This window comes from Denticeps clupeoides, chromosome 13, assembly GCF_900700375.1.
Source record: "Denticeps clupeoides chromosome 13, fDenClu1.1, whole genome shotgun sequence".
Lineage (NCBI taxonomy): Eukaryota > Metazoa > Chordata > Actinopteri > Clupeiformes > Denticipitidae > Denticeps > Denticeps clupeoides.
Window position 1 is genome coordinate 12090431 of NC_041719.1, and position 27330 is coordinate 12117760.

Below are 27330 nucleotides of genomic sequence, written 5' to 3' on the forward strand. Positions count from 1 at the left end.
GATGAGCCATCGGTGCAGTCAGGGTCTTTGCCACGGTTTCTTTCAGGGACAGTTGTTTCCTCTGGGTCTGATCGCTCAGTCAGGTGGAAGTGTGTTCTCCAGCAGGAAGTGGTAACAGTGGAGCCCAGTTTCGCCAGCAGCCGGTCTGTGTATAGGGTGTTAACTCAAAGCATATTGTTCCTCAGGAAGTCTACAGAACTAGTGGCTATTTTCATACGATTGTTGATCTCTTGGTCTGTTTCTGCATTGCACCCTATGTTTGGTAAAACAATATCACTGAAATGGTTCTGAAGTTGATTTCTGGAACCGAGTACTCAATTTCAAAACATGACCTCACCAGGATCATTGGATTATGTTCTCCTGCTTGTAAGAACATTGTAATGGATATTGTCCTAACAAAAAGTAATATATTCTTAAGAGAACTGGAACCCTTTTATTTTAGAAAGTCATTTTTATGGTTAAGGATTAATGTGGGGTTTTTTTTTCTGTTGATAGTTGAACCACATTATCTTCATTTAAAAAAATTTTGGTTCAGTGACCTCAGTTCAGCCAAAATAACCTTTTTGGAAAATGATCAGAGTTGCATCACATGACATTGTGTGCTCTGTATCAGTGTCACTCCAGGCACTGGGATAACTCAGCTCTCTGCACAGGACAGATTCTGAATAATGACTTCATTAACAGTGTTCATATTCAGAGGATCTGGTGGTTAAGCTTGTTGATCACGGCTGTAGACATAAAGGAGAAGCTGTTGACCAAATTGATGGTTAGTCATGTGAACACTCTCACGCACTCTTAATTTAGAGTAGTAGTGCATTCAGCACTACTGAATTGGCAGTAGCATGAAATAGAATAGAAAATCTGTAATATGAGACCACAACCCCCAGTTCCAAAAAAGTTAGGATTTTATTAACAATACAATGTGGTCTATTTACAACAAACAGTAACGAGATCAAAAGAGCATTTTGGTGAAGTATACATCTCAATTGTGGAAATTGTCTTGCAATGGTACATATCAATTGTTGAAATGGAGAACATGTGTGTATTCTCATTTGAATCAATTATTTTGATTTTATACAGGGTCAAGTTTTTGGATTTGGGTTTGTATGTATTGCTATGTTGCACTCAGGCTTAAGTGTCATGCACAGGGACACTGTGGTAGTGTGTGCGATTTGAACCTGGGTTTTCTGGTTCATAGGCGAGTGTCTTACCAACCAATTCCACCCTTTGGTGGTGTTATTCTTAGGTGTTGTATTCTGTGTTAGAAAAGCCCTGCCTTTTCAAAAACAAAATACATTTTCTATGTATAGTGTAGTGTAGCTAATGTTTTCATGCATCCTTTGACATAAATACCATTGTTTTGTATGCTCATTACAAAGGAAGGTCAAGTGCCATTAGCTGAACCAACATGAATTCGTCACACTTTCTGATCAACCAGATCAGAATGCAGTTTTAGAGACAAAAAAGGAAGTGTGAATTGTGGTTCTCTTTTGGAAATATGTAGAGGTCGTCCATAAGAACGCGTTCAGTAAGGAAGCGCAACAGAAACAGACCAGTCGAGACAGGCAGGTACCGTGTAATGATCTCCAACTGTCTCTCTCTCTCTCTCAACCCCCATCCCCCCTTCTGCTTCCCATTCTTACCAATTTTCTCACAAAGTCAGGTTGCCTTGTGAAATGCAGATTAAGCGATACTGAGGCCATGTTTCAGCACTAGTCAAGCTATTTCCCCATACCCAGTGACTCTCATAGCCAATCACCATGGGGGAATCGGGCATGTCCGTATTTGAATGCACTTGCATGTTAAGAATTCTGTCCATGATGCAGGTGGTTCCTGCTTGTTTGTTTTCTGGACTCTTTGACCACCTTGATGATCCCAGTAATGAATATTACAGGTTGATCCATCTGCAAGTTCACCCAGTAGCTTTGTTTTATGGGCTATACAGAAATAATACTGTAGTTTCTGTTGTTTGACTTATTGTTAATGTTGTTTTTGGGTTGAAAGTGGAGCAACGAAAGTAGGCCCGATGTTGAACACAGGGAATTTTAATCAGCCTTTCCCCATCCCCCTTCCAATCTGGTCTGGACCAAACATGGCACTCTACTAGTGTCTGGCACAATGCAGAGCTTATTTGAGATGCGTGGTGTGGGTTTCCCCAGCGGACAGCCTTTGTTGCCTCTGTGCGTGAAGCGAACAGTGATCTCCATTCAGACCTGCAGCAGGGCCTGTGCCCCTGGCAGAGGGTGGCATTACCCGCGGGAAGCTCATGTCCCAACGCCCATAAATCACACTGGGGCCAGTGTCACAGTTCGTGGTATGTCTGGGAGAGTGGAAAACACAGAGTCTCTCCCCATTTCCAACATGCAACTGCCATCTTCCCTCTCCCTAGAGTCCTGCCGCAGAGCTGATTGGAGCAACTGCTGCATTTTAATGTAAAAATAAAATATAAGGCACACATTTCACCTGACTTGCAATTTATCTCTGCAATTTATGATATTCTCATATGAACATGAGTGGGGGGAAGTGTTTCATTATCAGGAGACATGCTTAAGCTTATCTGTGCTTTTTAACAGGCATTTGGCAACGCAAAGACTGCCCACAACAACAACTCCAGCCGCTTCGGCAAGTTCATTCAGGTCAACTACCTGGAGAGCGGAGTGGTTCGTGGGTAAGTGTTTCCTTTTCTCTCAGTTGTTAACAAAACCTCTACGTTAATTTGGACTCGGGCGCGGCTACAAAATCTTCAGTTTAGAGGATCTAGCGTTTTGCTTCCTTATTGAGTTTTTTTTCAGTGCATGCACCCTTCTTCCTCAAGCTGCTCTTTTTGGTCATGACTCACATCAGCGAGTCTGGATATATTTGTTATTCCCCCTTTTGTGCAAGGCTATAAGAAAGAGTGAAGCAGTCTGAATTTCTGATTCTCGAAAAAAATCATTTAATCAGTCCCCACACTTAATAATGGAGAAAAATACAGATGTTTCAACAAGTAGCAGGCCGACACTGCAGAGTTTAGTTTAGAATGCCTTTTAGCATGTTATAGAGTCGCTATTGTGTCATTTCTGTCAATGTGTCCTGGCTCTGTAGCTGTCCGCTGGTAGACAAAGGAGACTTTTTCTTGCGGAGTGTTACACAGTCAGGAGCAGTCTATAGAACACATTACAATGGGGTGCTGTGGCCCATTGGCTTCAAGAGGACATTGTTTTTTTTAATTAATTTCACTGCTGTGACTTTCATACTGGTTTTACTGAGCAGCACCGCTCATCTATACATAAGATGAAATTGTTCACTGCCTCAAGCCTCATAAATTCTTAAAATGACGGAGCGAGTCAGACCATGCGTTCTTTAGAGTGTCTCATTCATTTTGCTTTTCCTCCCCCCCCTTTCAGGGCAGTTGTGGAGAAATATCTGCTGGAGAAATCCCGTCTGGTCTCCAGAGAGAAAAATGAGAGGTAAAGAGAAACATAGAGGTCATGACCTTAGTCCTGCCTGACCTATTGCCGTCTGCTTTTGACGTCTGTGTGGCCATCTGCTCAGCTCCTATTTGATTCAGTTTCTTGGTTTTGTTTGTTAAAATGAAGCACTTCTCCCATCTTAAGTTCACAAAACACAGATTTGATCACTGATTTCTCCTACTGACTGGCAGGGCAGGAGACACACAGACCAAACCACATGCAACGTATAAACATTTATCACCTGCTGTTATATTTGGGCAATGTTTCTGAATGGTTCCACCCCCACAGGAACTACCATGTGTTCTACTACCTACTTATGGGAGCTACAGATGAGGAGCGCAAAGAGTTCAAGCTTCTGCATCCTGAAGATTATCTCTACCTCAAGCAGGTATTTCCAAACTTTCCTCTGTACACTTGTCAACTATATTATTTTAATACTTTTTTTTTTTTTTTAAATAGCCAAGAATAATAGTAATCTAGAAAAACCATTGCATTCCAAATGACTGAAATGTTCTTTATTATTTGCTCTGTTCACTGCAGCAAAGCTTTAAAATTGAAGATGAAGAAGATATTTGCCATGATTTTGAGAGGCTTCAACAGGCCATGGAGATGGTGGGCTTCCTGCCTGCAACTAAGAAACAGTGCGTTACAGACCCCCTACTGTAGTTCTACCTCTGCCACCTAACACTCATAAATGGTTCCCTAATAATAAAAATTCCTTGTTGTTTTTGTGTCAGAATTTTCTCTGTGCTGTCAGCCATCCTCTACCTGGGTAACGTAACATATAGGCCCAAGTCCAATGGCAGAGATGAGGGGCTGGATGTGGGACCTCCGGATGTCCTTACTACCCTGTCCGACCTGCTACGGGTAAGCAATGTGAAAGGCTACTCTCTTTTATAGGACTTTACCACAGCTGCATTTTTACCATTTATCTGTTGCTTTATTAAGTGACCTTTTTACTTTTTGTCACCGGTGTTTAGCGTGTGGGTGTGTGATGCGTGTCTTTGCTTGCCCACAGGTTAAAGAGGAGCTTCTAGTTGAGGCGCTGACTAAGAGGAAAACAGTGACCGTCAACGACAAGCTAATTCTGCCTTACAGTCACAGTCAGGTTTGTACCCTTTGCCAGAATTTTTTTATATGTTTCTGGAGAAATTGGCAAAAAAAGTTATAGTTCTGTATAATCATATTGCTGGTCTCTTGTCAGGCTATTACTGCTCGGGACTCTATGGCCAAATCTCTGTACAGTGCCCTGTTCGACTGGATTGTTCTGCGCATCAACCATGCACTGCTTAACAAGAAAGACATGGAGGAGTCTGTGCCAGTAAGAGCTTTTCTGATGGACACCCAGACCATGTTAAATTTAATCTTAAAAATCAATGCATCACAATGCAGATGTGGAATATTGTGCATAGATGCAGAGCAAAACATAATCAATTATATCACAAAGCATGGTCATTTTCTGGTTGTGGCATAAAAATGTTAATAAAAAAAAAATTATCCTTAAAAAGTAGTGCTGGTAGTGACTGCACGGCGCACCGCTTCAGTCCACGCTCACCTATGGGCGTCAGGAAGGCTACAGGGCGTCTGATCCAGACACTTTTCTGGTGTTTGTGGAGTCAAGTGAACATGGACTGAATGCAGTTTTTCTGCTCATTGTAGCAAATCAAAGAGTCCACACAGATGAACTAGACCTTAACTCTTATATTTTGAAAATATCATGTGAAAGTAATGTAGTAAATTAATGGGATGGATAGTGATTAATCGAAGCATTGATAATCAGTGAAGGGTCACACCTCTAGATACAACCAAAATGTCTTCAAGAATGTACGGATGTCTTAAACACTTTCTGTCTTTATGCTTTAGTGCTTGTCCATAGGTGTCCTGGACATTTTTGGCTTTGAGGATTTCGCAACCAACAGCTTTGAGCAGTTTTGCATCAACTATGCCAACGAGCAGCTTCAGTATTACTTCAACCAGCACATCTTCAAACTTGAACAGGAGGAGTACAAGGCAGAGGGCATCACCTGGCACAACATTGATTACACTGACAATGTGGGCTGCATCCACCTCATCAGCAGAAAGCCCACTGGGCTCCTCCAGTTACTGGATGAGGAGAGCAAGTGAGACCCGTCTCTAGAATGTGATCACAGCCACATTTAGTGCAGCGTTCAGCTCTCTTTTTGTGTGAAAGAGTAATGAAAAAGTTAGCTTCCCTTAAGCCAGGATGAAGCCGGGAATATTTTTTAACACTAAATTGTGACCAACATTTTGGGCTAAAACACTCTTTTTTTCCATTGCTCTTTTCTACAGCTTTCCTCATGCCACCGATAAAACCCTTCTGGCCAAATTTAAGCAGCAGCACAACAATAATAAGTACTTTGTTGACACGCCAGTCATGGAGCCTGCATTTGTCATACGCCATTTTGCTGGCACTGTCAAGTACCAGATCAAGGTAATGGTTCACAGATTTTTGTTTCCAGGATTTGCTCTGCAGAAAAGCATTTTAATCTGTCTTTCTGGCAAAGCCTACAACTGTCATTTTTTTCTCTGACCCTGCAGGACTTTAGGGAGAAGAACACTGACTTCATGCGGCCTGACATTGTGGCTCTGCTGCGCAGCAGTGACCGTGCCTATGTGCGTCAGCTGATTGGAATGGATCCTGTGGCCATGTTTCGCTGGGGCATCCTGAGGGCCACCATCCGTGCCATGGCGGCTTTCAATGAGGCAGGCCGCCACTGGGCAGCCAAGACTGCAGGTATTTAACCAAGGCTTTGAGCCTACTCAATTTTATTTATAGGTTCCCATCCGATGTGGCCATTTTTGTTTGGGATTAATTAAAATGGTTGAAGATGGAAAAAGAGAACACACTTGAATGACTTTGAACAATGGAGTGATTGTATTTGAGTCTCAAGAATAAATTTACAGAGTGCCTGTGTGTGTATGTGCGCATGCACGTGTGCTTTGTGCCCATTCTGCAGGTGTGCGAAGACCCAGTTGTAGGACGCCCCTTGGGGAGCTGCAGACGGCAAACACGCCTATTGAGAAGATATATCGGTACGAGTTGAGCACCAATTGTTTACAGGCAGGAGACACAAATCAAGAAGCTCCGTGGGGAACCTGATCTCTAGTTAACCACTGCTTCTTTGTTTTGAATGGTCATGTGACTGCTTCCCCCAATGACACAATGCAGATTTGCACTGTGCTCTGTTGCCTGGGCATGGTTACTCTAGTTTTTCCATGTTGTGCATGTCAAAGCTCTGGTTTGAAAGCTTTGTGAGGCTTTGTTTTTTGTATTTTTCCCTTTAGGACTGGTTTCCTTCCTTTTCTAAAATTTAATCATGTCACCAGTTTAACTCCACGTCATTGTTTGCCCCACTGCATACATAACACACCCAATCCCCAAGTAGCTTGTAAATTGGTTCTTTCAACTTATCCTTTGACCTTTGAGACCACCTGCAGTGTCCCCCCAGCACTGCCCTGCAGTGACTCTATTTGCCGTCTGTTCCCTTCTGCAGCCGTGCCTCTATGCTCGATTTCTCCTTTGATCACTCAGAGGAGCGCCCACTAGAGGCCTTTGAAGACATCTTTGCTAGCTATGAGAGTAAAAAGTAAGTGGGCTTGAATAAAGAGCACAGAGAGGTCAAACAGACTTGCATAGCTGGATGTATAGAAGTGTATCTGGGTCTTTTGTGTCCACAAGTGCAGTTTTGGGGAGTTCTGTCTGATTTTTTTTTTTTTTTTTCTCTCCCCCATTTTCTCTCAATCGCTCTTCCATATGTGTTTTTTTTTTTATTATTTTATAAACATGTTTCGATTTTATTTAATTAAATCTTATGTTGGTAGATTTTAGGAACCTATCGTGCTGGATATCTTTTTCTAGAGGATTCATAGACCATAATTTTCTTTGATTCCTATTTTGTGGTGTTTGAAATCCGATCTCTCTTCCCCTTTCTTTCCCCCTTCTTTTTCCATCTCTGTAAACTTTTTTTTTTTCTGCTCTTTATTTTCCCTGTCTCTGCTTGTCCTTAGCCACGTATGTTAGTTTTTCTCCAGAGAAGCAGACGTTTTGTACTGCTCTATGCATAATTGGGAAATTTATAGATGTCTAAAACATCTTTTCTCTGTGGTTTGGTAAAGCCAAAACTTTAAGTCATTTTTTCGATTTAAGAAGCAGCAGGAAAGACATTTTATAGACTCTCTAAAATCTTTAAACTGCCTTGAGGATGCTAGAAGCCTGGGCTTTTTAGAAACACATGTTTTTGTTTACTGGTTGGCCAGGAATTGTGAGTTCTGTTTAGCCTCTCTTGGTGTTTAGATGAATGGTAAGTATTGTGCATGTATTCAGACCCTTGTCCAGTGAAAGTCCACTTTAACCCCGGCCTCAATCACAATTTAACACCAGCATGGATTTTTGCAAACGTACTTATATTGAAGTGCATGCTCACAGTGCTCACAGTGCCCCCCACCCCCCCCTATAATTCCACACAGGCCAAATTTGATACAAAGAATGCCTGGTCAAGTAACAAATTGTGGGAAAAAGAAATGCAGAATGTCCTAATTTGGTTTTCAGCAACACATGCTCCTGTCTGTGTTACTGTGTGGGATGGATGAAGGCTTCATCGTTACACAGTGTACATTTCAGAATAGCTTTTCTGAGAGCATCTGGATGAGCTCCTTGTGTCTAGTCACACATTGTTTTTTTCCCCCCTTCAATTGGTCATTAGTCTTTGTGAAAAATGTAATAAATACTTTAAGCTTGCCACCCTCATCGTTCTGCTGGTGTACGGTAGGAATTTTTTGAGGGGAGGTTTCTCCTTTCTTTACTTTGTCCTTTCTCCCTTTCGACCCGTTCCCTCCCTTTGCAACTGTGCAACTCCGGTTGGCTTGACCAGGGACATGCATACACAAATCATCAACTCCATTAAGGACTTGCAGCTGGACTGTGAGGATCCCCGCAAGCTGCTGCAGTCTTGGGGTCGTCTGCGGTTCCCACGTCACCTCCTTCAGTGAGTTTAAAGTCCCTGTTCCTGGCAGCCCCGCTCGGCCGTGCCATCCTGTGTGCTGTGCAAAACAGTGTGTGGGCCCATGTCATCCTAACCCTACATCTTCATGTGTAACTGCTTATGATTTGAGGATGTGTGCACTGCACAGTCTGCACTGCACTTGACTGTTGACAAAATTTTTTTTTGTCTCAGACAAAACCCGTCTGGCTATATGGCATCTGTCCTTTTGTGTGTTATGGCTGTGCATCAGTACAATCTAACAAGTCTTGTTGATTTTTGTCTGACTCAACATTTTGCTTCTTATTATAGAACAGCACATGGCTGGCCATTGAAGAAAGCCCTCGTTTGTTTCTGTCCAGTGTGATCTTTATTAACGGGGAAAAATAGCTGCCTTTGCCATGGGCGTTGCCTCAAAGCCTTTCATATCACTAACTTCTTGTGAATGCCAGATGCCAAAGCTCCTGCATGAACAATTATATTACTTCATATGAAGACATTTTTGGGGGTTGTGGGGCTCTTTAAAAGTTCCACAGTGACGTAGCTTCAATTGCCATGCATGAGGCTACTCTCTCCCCTAGACATGGTAGCCTTAGTAGCACCAAATCTGCCACCCATTTAAAAACATTTAAGTAAGGCATTAAGTAGGTAAGCTGATGGGCCTAATTACTCTTTCACCAGGTATCCAACTCCTCCATTGCACTTGTTAACCTGTTATCACAGACACCAACTCACCCGACTAACTTACCTGAGCCTGTCACATCTAATTCACTCGCAGTATTATGCTCAGTCTTCTCATGCATTACTTTCCACAGGAAAAATAAAGGCACAAAGCAGAAACAGCTTATTCCCAAGGTAAAGTTTATTCCTTCACACATACATACTACGTTTAGCTTTCTGTGTTTTGTATGTATGATTTTTTTTTTACCCCCCCATTGTTTTTTTTCCTCCAGAATCTTCTAGACTCCTGCACCCTCAAATTCATAGTGAGTCTCACACTCCATGACAGGACCACCAAGTCCTTGCTTCACCTGCACAAGAAGAAAAAGCCCCCCAGCATCAGTGCTCAGTTCCAGGTACAGACCATAACCCCTGCCGTGGTTTTGACATTTTTGTCAGACCACTGCCTTTCCCTGCCTGTAATGTTTGTAGGTTTTTTTGGAATTTGACATTTGAGGAAAATTTATTTGTCTTTGCGTCTACAGACGTCTCTGAGTAAACTGCTGGAAACTCTTGGCAAAGCTGAGCCCTTCTTTATCCGCTGCCTCAGGTCCAATTCGGAGAAGGTACAGTGCTGTATATAACTTCTAGGTGCTTAAGTGTTAATCCAGTTCTCAGTTTTCTGGCACATATTTGAATGAATTGTTGACCTTTTTTGTAACAGAAGGAGATGTTTTTCGATGAGACACTGATAGTGCAACAGCTGCGGTACACTGGCATGCTGGAGACTGTACGCATCAGGAGGTCTGGATATGGTGCTAAGTACACGTTCCAGGTAGGCCTCTGCTCTGCTTTTAGTGCATTTTAAAAGAAACTATACAAATGTTGGACATCTTAAATATTCCTACCCCTTTGTGTTCCACAGGACTTTCTTGAGCAATTTCGGGTATTGCTTCCGAGGAATTCCTGTGCATCTCAAGAAGACATTTCAGTTCTCCTTCAGAAACTGGGACTAGACAACTGTAACTATCAAATTGGCAAAACCAAGGTAAGACTTCAATAAACATAAAGCATAGACATAATGTGCATACCTGAATGCATTATGAAGCAGGTGAATGTCTTATTCTATTTTTTTCAGGTCTTCTTAAAGGAGCCAGAAAGGCAGAAGCTGCAGGATGCACTGCACATGGACGTCATGTGCAAAATATTGTTTCTGCAGCATTGGTTCCGAGCCAAACTAAAGAGAAGAGAGTATTTACAGAAGAGGGCATCAGCTGTCATCATCCAGGTATCCTATTGCTTTTTTTTTTTTTTTTTGCTGGGGTTGAACGATTGATTTTCAATTTATTGGACAAATATTTACAATTTATTTTTCACTTATTCCCTATTCTATGTGTATTAAAAATATAGCAATACATCGCAATATGAACTGCATATTTCTAGTAAATAACTAAATAACCACGAGTTGAGAGTAGTACCACAGGCTGGTAGTGGCCTAGTGGGTAACACACTCGCCTATAAACAAGAATACCCAGGTTCAAATCCCACTTATTACCATTGTGTCCCTGAGCAAGACACTTTACCCTAAGCTCCAGGGGGACTGTCCCTGTAACTACTGATTGTAAGTCACTCTGGATGAGGGTGTCTGATAAATGCTGTGAATGTAAATGAGAGTGAACATCCTTGCTTGTGTTTAATTGGCCGTGGCTTTATCATGGGACACATCTGATTGAACCCCATCCAAATTTGTCAGTGGTATTGACTCATTTTGAGAGGCTGAATGCGACATCTAGTGTATATATCTATGGTGTAAATACATATTAGGGTTGCCTTTTTCAACCTCAAATGAGGTACTTGCAGATGCGCACGTCACACTCTGTCATGATTTGAGGTTGCCCCTCAGTCTATGCTTGGCCAAAATCTTGATCGTTAATAAATTTGAGTAATTGTGCAGCTTAAGTTCTCCCCACCGTGATGTTGTTGCAGCTACCTCTCTTATGCCTGCATCCTCAGCGCCCCGGGGGTCACCGACGCTCCAGTCTTTCGCCCACTGACTGTCTCCAGCCAACCCAACATATTTGCACATGTAACCCTTATATTAACCTGTGGAGTCTGGGGTCTACATGTGCCATTTTCCCCCTAAATCCTAGTGGATAATACACTTCTCCATGAACCAGAAGACACAATCAAAGGGGTTGAAAGCTTACTTACTGTCATTGTGTGCCTGAGCAATACACTTAGCACAGAGTTGCTTCAGGGGGACTGTCCCTGTAACTACTGATTGTAAGTTGCTCTGGATAAGGAAATCTGATGAAAATGTAAATTAAATAACGAGTAATTTATCTGCTATACTTTTGCTTTAGCATTGCTGGCGGCGTTTCAGAAAGGAACGTCTGCGTCAGGCGGCCATCCTTCTGCAGGCCCAATGGAGAGGCTACAGCCAGAGGGTTGCATATCAAGGGCAACTTGCCTGTATACTCAGAATTCAGGCCTTAACAAGGGGCAATTTGGCTCGTAGAAGGTACCATTCAAATGGCCGCTGATATTACTGACTTTTCATTTCACTTTTCATTTAGTAATTGTGACATTAGTTTGACTGCTCTCATCTGTTTTTTTTGTTTTGTTTTTTTAGATGCCAGTCCATGAAGGACGAGAAGAAGAGGAGGAGAGAAGAGGAAGAGAGGAGACGAATAGCAGTGGACGAGGCCAGGAGACTTGCAGAGGAAGAGGCCAGGAGGCAAGCTGAGGAGCAGGCAGCAAAGAGACTAGCAGAAGAGGAGCAGGCCAGAAAGCGAGCAGCAGCAGAAGAAGAGGCAAGGAGACAAGAGGAGGCCAGACTTGCTGAAGCAGCAGAGGCTGTAGCTAGAAAAGCAAGAGACGAAAAAGAGGCTTCTAGAAAGGAAGCAGCAGCAGCTTGTGCAAGAGAACAAGAGGAAGCTGCAAGAACACTTAAAAGCCAGGAGGAAGAGACTGTCAGGCTGGCACTGGAGGCAGAGCAGCAGGCTGCTCTACAGAGGGCACATGATACATTTGAGAGCACAGACCAGAGCTCTGCAGGCACCAATACAACAGCACCTCTAGCCCCACAGAGGAGCCCTGACCAGCAGGAGATCCAGGATGTGGGCAGGTCCCCTGTCCAGCCACACACGGAGCGAATGGAGGGAATTCAATCAGCCCCTCATTCACATAAAGTAAACTCTACACCAACTCAGGCTAGCCCAGAAGCTGGACTGAAGCAGTCTCACCAAAATAAGGTCAGTGGTCAAGTTCCAGAGGAGCAGAGGACCAATGAAGTCCTGCTTAAACCAGACAGAAGCATGGAGCAGACGGCTGCCATTGTGGCAGACACAATGCAGCCCAGAACTCCTCAACTTGGCAAACTCCCACCGTCCCGCAGCCAGGAGAAGAGGGAGTTGAGACGGCAGCGTGGCTTGGAACACACCAAACTGGTGATCCAGAGGACTGCTTCAGTCAACAATGATGATTCAGCCTCCATGCTCAAGGGCCAGGACTCACCCAGTGCAGCTGAGGGCAAGCTCAAGGAGCGGTCTGACAGCAAGGAGCTGGACCAGTACACTTTTGTAGCTTGGAAAGAGAAAGGGAAAAAAGAAATAAAGAACCCCCCTCCTTTCCCTGTTCGTCCTTGCACCCTTCCCCTGGACAGTCCCAACACCAAGCGGGAGCGGAATGGCCACAAAGAGTCCTCCAGTCCCTCTAGCCCCAGTCACGGAACTTTACAGGGTTCACATAAACCCGGTGACTCTCAAGACAAGACGGAGAGGGGAAAAATGAGGAGGAGTGAGACTGAACCTGAGAATCTTTCTCCTGAATCACAGATCCCCAGGAACAGAAAAACAAACCTGCAGTATGTTGCTTCAGTTCATTGTATTTTACAGGGCTGCCACTCTCGCATACATCTGTTTTAACCATCTGGCCCTCTCGTTCTGTTTTAGGAAAAGAGATATCTCCGTTTCTCTCAATAATGTTTCCACTATCGAGTCATCCGGTTCAAACAGGGCTTCAGGCAAGAAGGTAATGCGGATGTACAAGTGAATGCATTTTCATTCCCTTTAACATGAACATGTCTTTTTAAATGCTGCCCTCAGTTGGACCCAAGCGTGGCCTTGCTTCTTTGCTTGTGAGGGCCATGATCACTTGTGCTTCTCTGATTTACTTAGCCCGTCAACTACTGCCTGAGCTATCTGAAGCCAAGGCTCCAAAGAGACAAAACCCCGCCTTGAGGTGTGTATCATTTGGCAGAAAAACACATGGCCAATGAAAAATGAAGTCTTTGTTACATCAACGTTTCATCCCAAGTGTCGCTTCCTCTGTAAAATGGTGGTGAATCCCGCTAGCGCTTCGTGGGTTGTTTTGGTGTAGATTGCATGAGCAAGTTTCAGACAGATTTTTTTGTTTTGTTTATTTCCAAATTGAACCAGCACACAAGAAAAAAATTGTTTACTCAAGTAATACAGAGAATAACTTTATTGTCATTGCAACAAGCACAAGGAAATTAGGTACAGTCCCTGTGTAAGAGAGATCTCTATAAAAAGAGAACACTAACATATTCTAAAATAATATCATACATACTATAAGATAAAACAAATAGACCTATTAGCAATATAGTCAAAGTGTCTGTATGAGTGTCTTTACACTCATACAGTCAAAACAACCCCCGAAGTGCTGGCAGGATTTGCCACCATTTACACAGGAAAGACACTTGGGATGAAATGCTGATGTAATGAACTGAGGCTTTGTTTGTCATCGACCACGTGGTTTTCTGCTTAAACGACACACGCCTCAAATTGGGACTGCACCTGCCACGACCCCTTACACATACGCGCTTCGGAGCTTCGTGTGCTCATCACTATCAGGCAGTATTACTGCAAACAGCGGCTAGGCTTTGTACATGGCTGATTGGCTGCAAAAACGTGCAGAATTGGAGGTTTGGGTTTTGATTCTGCCTCCAGTCAATGTCACTGGGCCAGTGTGTTTAAAGGCATCCCAGGTAGGTTAAGGTGAATCATTCTGCTTAAGGGGAAAATTGATTTGCTTCATCCTCGCTCATTTTTAGATTTTCTGCCAGCTTGTTTCTTAGTCTTTTGGTACTGGACCTTTTCTGACTAAATGAATTGCAGGAGGTATAAATAAGTTGACAGCATGGTTGCATGATTTTGGGATCAACAGAGCAGTGTCCTAGTAACCTAACTGTAGGTTGTTTGAGATAACACGATTAAATGTCCTAATATACTCCAAAAACTATTGTAAAGCTGGTGTCTATAATTAATTATCTTTAATTCATGATTGTGGGTCTTGATTGCTATATTCCACAATGGTGACTCTACACTTGCATGATTACATTTACGGCATTTGGCAGACGCCCTTATCCAGAGCGACTTACAACGTACTTTCAAGTTACCATCGATACCATGATTAAGTTTGTGTAGTCTGGTAAGCTGCCACTCCTTGGCAATCAGCTCAGTTTCATATTCTTATAAAATGATTATGGTATTATATTTTTAACATCAGTCTTACAGTCTGTTTTGGTCTTTATTTTATCAACCTTGTTCATCGATTTGAATATCTTGTATGATCCATAGGAAACAAAGGTGGAACTGTGTTGCACAAGCACAGCTCCAGTGTTCAATGTTTGTGCTGTGTTTAGTATTTTCAAATGGAAAAACTTTTTGCAAAACTTGCTTAACTGAACATGCCATTGGCAGGAAGTGGTCTGATTACCAGACTTCATAACCATTTAAGGCAACTGAAGTTTTGTGTCTGGTTGGTTGACTGTAGAAACCATGGGAGCTTTACGTTTTCTTCAGCTTTCTCTTTCTGGAAAATCAGGAACATCAGAATGTGTAAGCACCTTTTGATCATTATCTGCAGGTGTCCTCTCCCTCAGAGCAGTTGGCAGATGGACAGAAGATGGGTGGCCTGAAAGGTCACCAGGAGACCGGCCAGCATCCACCCTCCACACCAGAGAGGTACCATTCTCAATGGCCTGTCTCAGATTAAGTTAAGAAAAGTTTGTACCACTACGGTAGAGTCAAATATTCCTAGGCATACAGGTTTCATGGACTGTCATTGTATATTTAATGGATTAATCATTTCAAGTTGAAATGGTTGACACTCCACACCATGTCTGACTCACTGCTTCCATGGGAAAAACTCTTCCACTGTAGGATTCCAGGCCAGTGTGGCTCATTCATCTTGCTCTTAGTGTAAACTATTTATTCCCTTATATAGCTGTAAGTCATTACCATGGGTGGGACGGGATTCCTAAAATTCCCCAAAACTTAATTTATCTTGAAAAGAGTGACTTGTTACTTGGTGTTGAAATGGAAGGTCTTAGACTCTCAGTCAGACCATCTGAATGATGTACTTGATTGTGACGTACCACATGGATTTGTTAACTGTAGTGGACTTTTGTACACGTAAGTCAGACAAACATTTAGACAACCATACATCATTAACAAGTTAGTTTTGTAATTGGATTTAAACTGTGTGAATGTTGTTCCTTGGATTCGTTCTTTGCTTAAATATATACCACAGAGTATCCTGTATACCCAAGACATATTTATGCATTTCATGAGCAAGTAAGGGTTTTCAGCTGTCCCAAATCACCACCATTTTAGTTTTTTGATTTGTACTCTGTTCAGCAGAAAAGGATTCCTGAAAATGATCCTGAAGAAACGTAAGGAACCTCAGACACCTGAGGATGGAGAAATCACATTAGCTCAGGCTCAGTCAGAACGATCTGCAGAAGGTACATTACACAATAATATTCATTTAGTTGGTTCATTAAACTATTCTCATTTAGTGATTATTTTTTATTATATATATATAAATACTTTAGTGTCTATATGTAGCCTAAGTAGATAGATATATTTTCTGCAGAATATAAATGATTATAATACATGCCACATTGTGCTTTTCAGTCATTGCTCATTAATTTTTCTATGCTGTCCTTGCAGCCCTTCCTTCTCAACCTTCCCGCCCCCACCAGCATCCAGAGGCCACAGGAGGTCGCCTAGTTCGCAACCCTACAATAAAGATCAGTCGGGCCACACGGGTCAAAGAGTGGGATGCCTCTTTGAACCGTGAGATCACCAATGCCAATGAGCTCCGGCACCTTGATGAGTTACTGGGCAATCAGGTTGAATCCCACTGCTCTATTGCATTATTTTTTATTTCTGAATCCATTGATTTAGGCCTGGGCTCAAGGATGAAATGGCCCCTGTTGAGGCTTCTAGCATGATTTAATTAGCATGTTACTTTGTAAAGAAGTACTTCTAAAAGCCTTTAAAACACTGTTTTGTCCATAAATGTATATTTATTAGTTGTAATTTTTTGTTTTTTTGTTTATGCAGGTGAATGACTTACGCTCCAGAGGGAAGCAGCTGTCTGCAACAGAAGATCTCTTCATGACTGCTACCAAAGAGTTTAGAGAAACTATAAAATCAATGTACTCTCAACAAGTATGTGCATGGCTGTTTGGTCATATTTTTCTTTTAGCTGGGCCTCAGTTTCATTGAGCTCATTGATTGCTGGTTTGTCATCATTTAGTCTTTAGTCATAATTGATACCTTTCTGGCTTATGGTCAACAGAAACCCCACCACAGTTACAGAGTTCTGATGAATAGCTACGAGCTGAAGGTTATTGCCCTGGCTGGGGAGAAGCAGAAGTCAGAAGTGCAACTGGTGGTGAATCTCTTTCAGTCGGTATTGGATGGATTCATTCGAGGAGAGATGAAGAAGGGAGAAGCAGAACAAGTCAAGGTCTTTATATAACTGCTAAATATTTTCACAATTTCACATTTGCATGGAAGAGCTTATTAGTTTCAATATTGGTTACATTCAGTCAAAAACTAACTTTTACGTTTTTTATTTTTGCCAACGTATGTTAATGTTTTCTTATTTTCAGCCTAAAGCTAGGAAGAAAAGACGGAAAAAAGACAAAAGTGTAAGTTCAATAAAGATTTGCATTAAAGATTTTTAATGCTATTTTCTAAAAGTGGCTGCTTTTTTTTCCTGTTTAGTTTGATAGCCCTCTAGACCACATGTTCAGCACATACCAGGTCAGCATCATGCAGTCATGTGATCAGTGCTTTTCTTACATTTGGGCTATGGAGAAGGCCTGCATGTGCAGCTGTGAGTATTTTAGACTTTACAGGATTTGTTGTGGAGTGCTGTGCTGTAACAATTTCAAGCAAACTGGTCTTTACTCTTCTAGTTTGTAAAATGGTTTGCCACAAGAAATGCCTGAGCAAAATTACCACCGACTGTACATCCAATTGTTCTAAAAAGGTAATGGGTAATATCTGACACAATGCATAATGGATTAAATTATTCTTGATATAAACCGTTGCTAAAATGCTATGATTGCGAACAATTGTGGTTTGGCCACTTTTATCCAGATGGAAGACGATCCTAATTCTCAGCACTTTGGGGTGCGTTTGTGTCACCTGATCAATGACAAGACCCCTGTGCCTGTAGTGTTAGCAATAATGCTGGAGCACATTGAGATGAATGGCCTGTACTCTGAGGGCATTTACAGGAAGTCAGGCTCAGCCAACCGCATGAAGGAGCTATACCAGCGGCTACAAGCAGGCAAGTCCTGAGAGATGGTCCATGTAATAAACAAACAATGATTACTTCGCTCTATTAAATCATTTTAATATCACCACGTCCTGTTCCAGACCCAAATAGCGTGTGCCTCGAAGATTACCCCATCCATACAGTCACAGGCCTTGTCAAACAGTGGCTCAGGGAACTTCCTGACCCCCTCATGACCTTTACCCACTACAGTGATTTCCTCCGAGCTACGGGTGAGACAGTTTAACTGTTTTTTTTTTTTTTTTTTTAAGTTTAATAAAGGTGAAAGATTCAGTGTTTTTGATGACAATGGTTTCCTTTTCCACTCACAGAATTGCCTGAGAAGCTTGACCAGATTCCTGCCATTTATAAAGTCTTAGAGCTGCTTCCTCCTTCGCACTTTAATACTCTGGAGAGACTGATTTTCCATCTTGTGAGGTGCGTATCTTGTTCATACTACTCTAGAAGTATTTATTTCAATTACAGGTGGCTGTATACGGACATCTTTGTTTTTCATGCAGGGTATCAAAGGAGGAGGTGAATAATCGCATGAACCCAAACTCCCTGGCCATAGTATTTGCTCCATGCATATTACGCTGCCCTGACAGTGCAGACCCACTCATGAGCATGAAGGATGTTGCCAAAACTACAATGTAAGTCTCTCTCAGACTGCAGAGCCTCTTTGTACATGTTCAACATGTTGTACATATGGAATATCAAATGACAAAGAATCATGATCTTCCATTTCATCAAACATCTTGCAGTCCAATTTGAAATGGGCGATTTGGACGGTTAGGATTATACTGGCTCTAATCTACTTTTTTTTTTTTTTTTTTTTTTTCAGGTGTGTGGAGATGATAATTAACGAGCAGATCAGGAAGTATAATGACAAGATGGAAGAGATCGAGCAGCTTGAGTATGCTGAGGCTCTGGCTGTTAATCAGCTCAAATTAAAAAGACAAGCCACCGTAAGTAGATCCACTGAGAATGGTCATTAATGTGTAGCTCCAGTGCACTAGCCTCTGCATCTTTAGCTGTCCGAACAAAAGTCCGTGCACCTGGCCCTTTGTGTAATTTGAGCATTGCCGTGTGGTTCTTGTCTTGTCTCTTTAGTGCTGCCATTTACCACTCAGGTATTGCTCTCCTCCTGTGGAGAGAGAGAGGGTATGTATGATCCCCGCTCTGGTACTGAAGTTGAAATTTGACTTGATATTTCTCTCATCCGTCCATGTGCATGACATGGAGGGGAAAAAAAATTCCATCCCCCATACTAACTTGATTGCATGTAGACCTGTTCTCTAAGTCTGCTGTTATGTGGTGATGGGCTCTGACCATTTTTATCTGTAGACGTTTTATCAGCGAAACCTTTTTTGTTTGTGGGGATGACCTTTCTTAGAATAGGGCACGAGTTTCAAATCTTAACTTGCACACCTTACTCAACACCATACTCAGTGCATGTAAACTGAGTTAAACCTCTGGTTCACATAGAACCGTACGCATGTGAGGTAAATGTTCAGTGTGGTGTGAAGTTTCGAAATTCCTGCCCAAAGATGAATGTTCCATCGGTGTCATGTATTTTTTCCCCGTCTGTAAGTGACTTTGTTTTAGTTTTGAAGTTGTCACATTCTTACATTTTTTCCATCCCATCCACCTAACCTGGATCATTATGACCTTATAAGAAGAGCTAATTCTGGGAACGCAGAGAGACTCAACATGCATCTTGCCGTCCATTTCTCCTCTTTCCCAGAGTGATTTGTGGCTACGCTTGAGTCTCTGCTATAGAATGAGCACCTAAAAACAGTCCTGTTTTCTGTCTGAAGGTGAGGGAGAAGGGCGTCTCAAATCTGCATGTTGTCCCAGAGAATGAGCCGTTTGACACAGAGATTGAGCGAACCCTCATGGAGCGAATCAAGTCAATCAAGGAAGAGAAGTACATAATTCCTTATTTTGCTAAATTATTTTCTGTCAAAACAATATAGCATATGTAGTTAAATTGTTATTGACAGTTATTAGCACTAACTGTTTAATCATATATTTAATCATCTATATTTTATATTAGTTAGACCAGACTTGCTTGTTGCATATTCTTTATATGAAATCCATTTCAGCTTCTCTCGCTGTCTTTCTGTCCCCCTCTCATCTCAGGGAGGACCTGGCCTTCAGACTGCCTGAACTGGAGCAGCCAGGCTCAGACCAGGAGAACCTGGACTCCGAGGCATCTTTGAGCTCAGAAAGCCTGCTGGATGACCGGTCCATCAACTCGGACACCGAAGGTCAGTATTAAGGTACAGCTCCGCTAGTCCCATTCTCATTTTCAGGGTGGTAATCCATGTTGGCCCCCTTTCATTTTTGGTACAGGTCTGGATCAGCTCCTGATGGTGCATTTAAAGAGGCTGCCAGTGCCATCTGCTCTATAGCAGGTTGTGATCTTTTGGTTAGAGTGGGTTTTTTTTTTTTTGTTCTTTTAAACCAGCATGCATGCATGAAGTGCACCGCCATGAGGAATTCCTGATTTTCTGGGGTTCTGATGACTTTATTCCACGTTTAATATTCCATCTTGTAGTCCAAAGCAGAACCGGAGTCATACATGTTTCAATTTATTCTTTGGAGCTATGGAACATTCAAAAAAATTTCAGGAATTTCCATGGCCTTGGTTGCGTGGTGGGCTGTACAAGAGATAAACAATAATGTCTGCACTGATAGGGTTGTGGTTTCTAGAAAGGGTTTCAACCATTTTTCTTGATCATGTTTGATGAAGTAGTTTGTTGTATAGTGACTATTTTAATTAACTTCTTATTTTCACAAATCCTCATTTGAAGTTGGGCACATTGTACCAGTGTTCAAGATCCCCCAAATATTTACGTTTGTTTTTCCTGCTATAGTGACATTCTGTGAGAGGTAAAAAAAAAAAATGAATCACATATTCAGTAAATAATAGACTAAAGGAAAGGAGAGAGTACTCACCCAGTCCAGTTATGAATACCTGTCTGTAGTTATGAAACTTAATCACAAACAGTCTCCTGAGAAATTTTGAACTATGGTACAAAACTCTGGTACTGAATTTTCTAAATAAATGTTGTACAGCTATTGATTTCAAATGACTGTAAATCAGCTATGATCCAAAAATGATCCAACTGTTCTTTTATTTTGGCTACTTTCTGAAGTGGGGTCCATTTTTCCTAAATCTGTTCATTTTTTTTTTGCCAACCTCATCTCCTCTGATCCTTCTTTCAGGAAAGACACCATTAGTTTTAAAAGAACCCAGACCAGTCTGTCTTCCTGAACCTCCGGATTCAGCCCTGAGACCAAAACCTATGAGTGTTGGACCCACCTCGGCCTTGCTGAGTGCAGAAAGGTTACAGACCCAACGGCGAATTCCCATCATCCCCGGCACTGTTAAATTACCACATGGAGTCACGGCCAGTGCTACAGCAATGCCTCCATCCTCTCTACAGACTTGGTCGCTCGCCATGGTGCAGAGGCGCATACAGCCAGGGCGCCGCAAAGACAGTATACAGTCCCTGTACATCGCTCCTGGATCAGAGCTCAGCGCCTCGCCTCCATCTGTCCCCTGTGACCTTCAGAGCGCCGCCACGACTAAGAGGCGTTTCTCTAACCCCGACATCCCCTACATAGATGATTAGTCTGAGATTCAGTGGAGAACACAGTGCCTCTTCACCAACAAAGCAGTCATTGGAACCATTCTCTTGTGGGTGTGATCTTCATCAGATCTGTCACTGGCACTTTTCAATGCTGTTAATATTTCTTTTTAATCAAATTTGTGCTTTGGCCATACATACATTTGTAAATGGACTTGTTTTTTTTAAATGTTTTTAATTCTTAAGTAACTTGCTGGATATTGCACCTCTTCCATTCCCTGATGTCATTTTTGGACAGCTGATGATATCCCTCAACTTTGGTTTCGTTTGTGCCTTCATACATGTTTGTAGTTATTCAGATTTTGGATTGGTCACTTGAACAGGTCACTTGCAAACTCTAGACATGTCCAACTGGATGAAACGCTTGTTATGCTGTTGGAGGACTCTTATGCTTTTGCCGCCCTCAGCTCTTTACCGCCTACTTTATATGGATGCTCTATGGACCACTTTCTTTAAACAAAGGGAAAATGGGAGCAGCACTAGCCACTTTTTCAGTAATGGGCTGCAGTTCAAACAGGTTTCTTTCATCTCTTTGTTCTCATTTTTGTGTCTTCAGAGAATTGTACCTCTCCTGAGCGCAAGTGTTTTTCAGAATGCAGCAAAGCCATTTCATTAAAAATACTAGTGTTACAATGCAAATTATGGGTTTACTGCTGGCTTTCTCATGGCTGGTTGTGTGCTCGAGTCAAGGAAGTAAATTGGAGAATGTAAAGTCTGTGAGTTTTCCATTTTAAGACAGGAGAATTTTTCTTATAATACAGTTTGTATTGGCTGCATTTGTGTGGATGTGTTGTCTGTTTTTTATATATATATATATATATAAAAACTGTCTATTAGTTTAGATGTCGACCCTAATCATGCCAGTGGTATTTAAGCAGCCCTTAATTTCCACACTATTTATGAGTACAGTTCCGAATGCAGAATGGAACCAGTACGAAAGTCAGTGTGTGTGTAGTGTACTGTGGTTTAGCCACCAATGGTTATGTTTATTCTGACTGTGAACATGAAACCTGAAACTTGTACATACGTGTTGGTGAGATCACGGCAAGTGCTGGCATATACCGAGAAGCTTTTTCTTTCTTTCTTTCTTTTTCTTTTTTTTTTTTTTTTTTTGACAAACCAGGAGGCATAATCCTGCTTAAGTGACCGTTTTCGTATTTCAAAACCTTATCTCCCATTTGTTAAATTGTTCTCCAAAACCACTCCAAAGCGAACCTAAAAATGGTCCAGTTTAAAATGTTTGATGTAGCTGCTATGTTTCTCTCAGTACCAGTGCTGATGTTTAACCTGAGCGTTCAGTCTCCCGAGGAGATTGTATGTGACTTGAGGTTAGTATGTGCACCACATTATGCATGAACTGATGCAATACTGTTTCCTGCGTATCGGTGTGTTCAAGAAAAACTGCCTGTCCTATGACAAACTATGATACCTCCAGAAAGTTATACTAAGACTAATCCTTACTCAATATTTTTTCACACAGACATTGATGTGGCAACCGAGCATACATTAACTAGATTGTCCATTTTCTCCCCATTATATGCATACAAATAGTAATAATGTTAAATAATACTATTACATAATAGTAGTTTTAAAAACAGATGATGAGACTGAGCAGAACAGGTTCCCAGGTAATTCTTCGAACGGTCTATTGTTCTCTGTATCATTGTTAAAATTACTTTCTACTGCAGTTAGTTAAAAAAAGGAGTTAAGCCCAACTTTCTGTGAATATGATGACTGAGAGACATTTATCTTTCTAACCGATGATCAGTTTATTGTTATGCATGAGGTTACTCCTAGACCACAGGAACACTCGCTTGCTATACCAGAAGTATTCTCAGAAAGCCCGTCTCGATTGCCATCTAGCGGACACCAACTAAAAGGGGCTCTTCAGTGTCTCCAAAGACACTGCCATTGAGGGGCTAACTTGTCACCATTCGGCGGCTCACGTTAGGGGTCGCCAGAGGGGTCAGTCGGTTTGGTTGTCGGCCTGACCCTTCCTGACTCGATCCTCTCCATTTATCCGCACTTGTGTCACGCACGGTCACATGCATCTACAGTGGCTGGGTTGGGGGGGGAAAAGAGCCACGAGATTTATATTTTTAATTTTTATATATATATATATATATATATATATAAGTTAAAAATTTTCGGGCAAGTTCAGAACAACACTGAGAGGCTGAGGTGTCGGGCCTCTTTCTTTTCAGCTGAATAAGCGCCTGTTAGCTCCGCCCACTTTGCCGTTCTTTAGTTGCGTCGAAATCTCGCGATATTCTGCATTTCAAACATGGCAGCGTCTAGGCTGGAAATAAATTTTATCAGATTATTGTGTCGCTGCGAGTCTATAGCTTCGGAAAAACGCGGCGAGACGGAATGGCGGCTGGAGAAGGTAAGGGCTGTCGGCTCGTCTCTACGCGTCCTGCCGCAGGCTGTCGCCGCGTTTTCGGTAGGCGTGAGGGAGCAGCATCTGGAGGGCAGCCGTAGTTCACGCAGCGCCCGAGACGAACCGCGTCGTACAGCCACGTCGTCAGCGCCAACGCCGGCCAAAAGCAGCGCCAGCCAGGCTGGCTCCCCATTCTGGCTTCTGTTAGGCCCCAATCCCGACAGCTTTACCCGGTCAGGCCGTACCGCGAAGTGTAGTCGGACTTAAAACTGCTTGTGTTAATTCCGGTCTCTTCACATTTATTTTAATAAAGGACGACCCCACTTAAAACCGAGGATCCATGGCATGGAAGGATCTGTTTAAGGCAATGAGATGGTGCCGTGACCTTTTACAAACAACTGTAACACTGCAGTGCAGCTTTGTCCGGGTCTTCCTTCGTTCTGGCTGCTTTGTGTACCAGGTTGAAGGTGATTAAAATAGTTTTCCATTATTCTTGAAGACTGACCATTCAGCACAGGGCAAGAAATCATCGCAGTTTCCTCCAGCTGAAATAGCAGTCTGCAAATGTCCGATCTCTTAGCTCAAGTGGTCCTCCCTGACATCCTCTGGTATCCAGGTATTCCCTGATCACTGTCCTCAAAGCTGTGATGTCTAGAAATGTTTTGCCAAAAGAGCAAGACATTTGCAATAATCAAGAGTTGCATAAGTATGGATGATCTGCTTTGTAGAGTTGCCACAACTGGATTGCTGTAGAGTTATTGTAAAACACAAAAGCTCTTGCAATGAATACAGTTTTTCCAATTACTAAATCCGCACCGTAATAATATAGCAAGTACTGCAGTTCCTTATTATATTTCAAATTCCTTCATATATGATTATATTCAAGTCATAAAGAACACATGACTCATGCTTGAATTTTTGCCTTTAATTCACTGCCAAACATTATGGAGTTTAGAAGCAATATCATCAGAACAAGATTTTTTATTTTTTTTTGTCTGTCCATCTAATGTTATCATTGCCAGTAGCGTAAGAGACTGTTGCATTTGACATGCAGTAATATATTATTTCAGTATGTTGGTGCGCTGGAGGAAATGTTGGTGGCTTTGAGGAAGAGTCCTAGGTACGTGTGCAGTATGAATTCATCTATATTGTAGTAGGCACTTAGGAATTTCTAAAAACATCAAAGTTTTTGGCAGCAAACCCACTCCAGAAGTACTGACCGATTACACTCGAAAGGTGGATTTCCTGAAAGGACTGTTAGAGGCAGAAAAACTGGCAAGTAGTGCACTCGGATGTTTTACGCTTACAAATACTTAACAATGAAACATGCTGTATTCAAGCAAAGGCTGTTGCTCCTTTTGTGTAGTCTTCCCCAACAGAAAAGGCCTTGGCCAATCAGTTCCTGGCACCTGGTCGGACACCAACAATTTCCAGCGAGAGGATGCCTGCAAGCAAGATCGTTCACATGCAGACAAAAGCCCGGTGCACAGGAGAAATGCGCAATGAACTGATGGGAACTGTAAGCTGCACCGTCAAAACATTCACAACATGTTCCAGCCCCGAGATACATGCAGTGAAATCTGTGCCGGTTTTCCTGAGAACTAATTTCTCCTCCTGCTTTTCTGCCCCTGCTTGGTTTCTCATAGGGGTCTTCAAACAAAGGTGAATCACACATTAACCAACGTCAAATATCTCTCTCAGTCTATGCAATACGAATCAAGTACACAATATCTGTTTTGTATTTTAAACAAAATATCTATTTTCTTCATTTTAAACAGGGTTCTCTGAAACAGATTTACGGCATAGAGGGTAAAATGCTCATTCACATTGCCACCCAGTCAGAATGCCCGTAGTTGTATGGATGAATTTATGAAGCTCTTCTGCCATTTGTGTAGAGGTGTGCCTCTGGATGAGCGTCAGTCAGCAGCAGAGCTCGATGCCGTTCTCCAGCACCACCACAATCTGCAAGAGAAGCTGGCAGAGGACATGCTGAACCTGGCCCGCAATCTGAAGAACAACACGTTAGCGGCACAGAACATCATCAAACAGGACAACCAGGTGAGACCCTGTGAATGAAGGAGCCATCCAGAGACTGCTGCCGGTTTGATGAGGAGGATACTAGCATTAACTACTTATTTTGAATTTAGACTTAATGGAAAACTGTTCTGAAATGCAGAATGCGACACAGATGTACAGAGTTTAAACATGTCTTGCCCATGAGCAATGTTGGAATAAAGCACATTCATTTTTTATTTTAATGACTGTTATGGCAATATATGTGACATTGAACCCTGTCTTAGTTTTTATCAAGTCTTCCAGATGGTGGTAGCATTGTGCAAGTAATTCAGTTCAGTCAGTTGTAGGCTGCATTGCTGTTTCAGGAATGAGCGTTAAATGTGTTATACTAGTTTAATTTACATCAAAAAATTAATAAACATTTTTACAAAATCGATTTATCTTCCAGCCTTAAGCATTTGTGAAACTGTATTAGAGCAGCTCCTGGTGGTTCCTGACATTGGTTGCATCTCTTTCAGACCCTCAGCCACTCCATGAGGCAGGCAGATATCAACTTTGAGAAGCTGAAGACCGAGTCGGAACGGCTGGAGCAGCACGCCAAGAAATCGGTCAACTGGTTCCTGTGGCTGATGCTAATCTTGGTTTCTTTCATTTTCATTAGTATGATTCTATTCATAAGGCTCTTCCCCAGACTCAGATGATAAATTGTTTCACAAAAGTGTTTAGGTGGGTAGATATTGTGTCTGATTTGCATATGTGTCCAATGTTCACTTAGACAGAAGGTGGGAAAGCAGCAGATGACTCGGACCTATTAAGAGATTTAATCGCTTCTCGTGGTCTGCTAGCATTACACTGTAGCCCGCCCTGTACGGCCATCGGTCGTCAGACACGATAACAGCGCAAGTCACTGCGGGCTATGGGATGGAACCTTATCAGGCGATATAGGGGTCATTATTTAGCTAGACGGTAACGTGTTAACATGTCCCTCCAAGTCCCATCATCCTAATTAAAATCTGTATAATTTGTTCGTGTTTAATCAATGTTTGTTGAAATTGATTCACTTTCTTGTTTGTCCTTTACTCTTTGTGGGGAATTTTTTTTTCGTGTGTGTGTGGATGTTTGGGGGAAAAGAGTGATTAAATTGTCTTATTTTAATAAAATAATTCAAAATTCTCTGTTTATATGTGTGTAGTCAAGTACAGAAAAAGTGAAAGCTAATGTAGAATAAATGATACAGATGAGATTTCCAGCTCAGACTGAGTCACCACTGGAGGGCACAGTGCCACCTCGGTGACAAACACAAAGCAGTCTCCCTCATCCAAACAACTGATCACATTTTTCTAGATTAGAGTTGATTAGAACTGACAGAAAGCATTAGCAGATGAACAGTCACAGCTTGTGCTGCACAAGATGTTCCCCTGGAGTTTATAGATCCTCTTCACTGGCTTAATAGCACCCGTCATCATAGTCCTCACAGATTTATAGTTCAGCGTTGCGGCTACCGCCCTTCCTTGTTCACCTTGATATTGGTGTCAGCAGAATGAAAGGACAGCCAACAATCCTGC

The 27330-nt window shown here is 42.1% G+C and overlaps 2 protein-coding genes across 11 annotated transcripts in view; both read left to right on the forward strand.

The window, feature by feature from the left end:
* Positions 1-22145, forward strand: part of myo9b (myosin IXB) — a 32218-nt gene extending 10073 nt beyond the window's left edge. The window contains exons 3-42 of one of the 10 annotated variants that reach the window (XM_029000337.1): positions 2574-2668; positions 3387-3449; positions 3741-3840; positions 3993-4093; positions 4190-4319; positions 4471-4560; positions 4657-4773; positions 5316-5572; positions 5763-5904; positions 6012-6207; positions 6431-6506; positions 6968-7060; positions 8345-8458; positions 9268-9307; positions 9406-9528; positions 9658-9738; positions 9837-9947; positions 10038-10160; positions 10251-10400; positions 11476-11633; positions 11745-12977; positions 13066-13144; positions 15002-15099; positions 15775-15881; positions 16090-16271; positions 16486-16593; positions 16724-16894; positions 17040-17078; positions 17155-17266; positions 17349-17422; positions 17533-17725; positions 17815-17943; positions 18043-18148; positions 18232-18363; positions 18555-18678; positions 18824-18874; positions 19531-19640; positions 19856-19983; positions 20945-21174; positions 21264-22145. In XM_029000337.1, the coding sequence (XP_028856170.1) occupies positions 2574-2668; positions 3387-3449; positions 3741-3840; positions 3993-4093; positions 4190-4319; positions 4471-4560; positions 4657-4773; positions 5316-5572; positions 5763-5904; positions 6012-6207; positions 6431-6506; positions 6968-7060; positions 8345-8458; positions 9268-9307; positions 9406-9528; positions 9658-9738; positions 9837-9947; positions 10038-10160; positions 10251-10400; positions 11476-11633; positions 11745-12977; positions 13066-13144; positions 15002-15099; positions 15775-15881; positions 16090-16271; positions 16486-16593; positions 16724-16894; positions 17040-17078; positions 17155-17266; positions 17349-17422; positions 17533-17725; positions 17815-17943; positions 18043-18148; positions 18232-18363; positions 18555-18678; positions 18824-18874; positions 19531-19640; positions 19856-19983; positions 20945-21174; positions 21264-21287 (5790 nt within the window). In that variant the 3' untranslated portion in view covers positions 21288-22145. Of the gene's footprint in view, positions 1-2573; positions 2669-3386; positions 3450-3740; positions 3841-3992; positions 4094-4189; positions 4320-4470; positions 4561-4656; positions 4774-5315; positions 5573-5762; positions 5905-6011; positions 6208-6430; positions 6507-6967; positions 7061-8344; positions 8459-9267; positions 9308-9405; positions 9529-9657; positions 9739-9836; positions 9948-10037; positions 10161-10250; positions 10401-11475; positions 11634-11744; positions 12978-13065; positions 13145-15001; positions 15100-15774; positions 15882-16089; positions 16272-16485; positions 16594-16723; positions 16895-17039; positions 17079-17154; positions 17267-17348; positions 17423-17532; positions 17726-17814; positions 17944-18042; positions 18149-18231; positions 18364-18554; positions 18679-18823; positions 18875-19530; positions 19641-19855; positions 19996-20068; positions 20131-20944 lie in introns of all 10 variants that reach the window. The other 9 variants (XM_029000339.1, XM_029000333.1, XM_029000334.1 and 6 more) reach the window with 9 other exon arrangements.
* A 1490-nt stretch (positions 22146-23635) lies between these two features.
* use1 (unconventional SNARE in the ER 1 homolog (S. cerevisiae)) lies at positions 23636-26938 on the forward strand. The gene is made up of 8 exons (XM_029001149.1): positions 23636-23755; positions 24820-24869; positions 24946-25024; positions 25116-25268; positions 25396-25411; positions 25528-25558; positions 25645-25807; positions 26284-26938. Exons 1-8 carry the CDS (start codon positions 23654-23656, stop codon positions 26464-26466), a joined length of 777 nt encoding a protein of 258 aa, XP_028856982.1. The 5' UTR covers positions 23636-23653; the 3' UTR covers positions 26467-26938.
* The last annotated feature ends 392 nt before the right edge of the window (positions 26939-27330 follow it).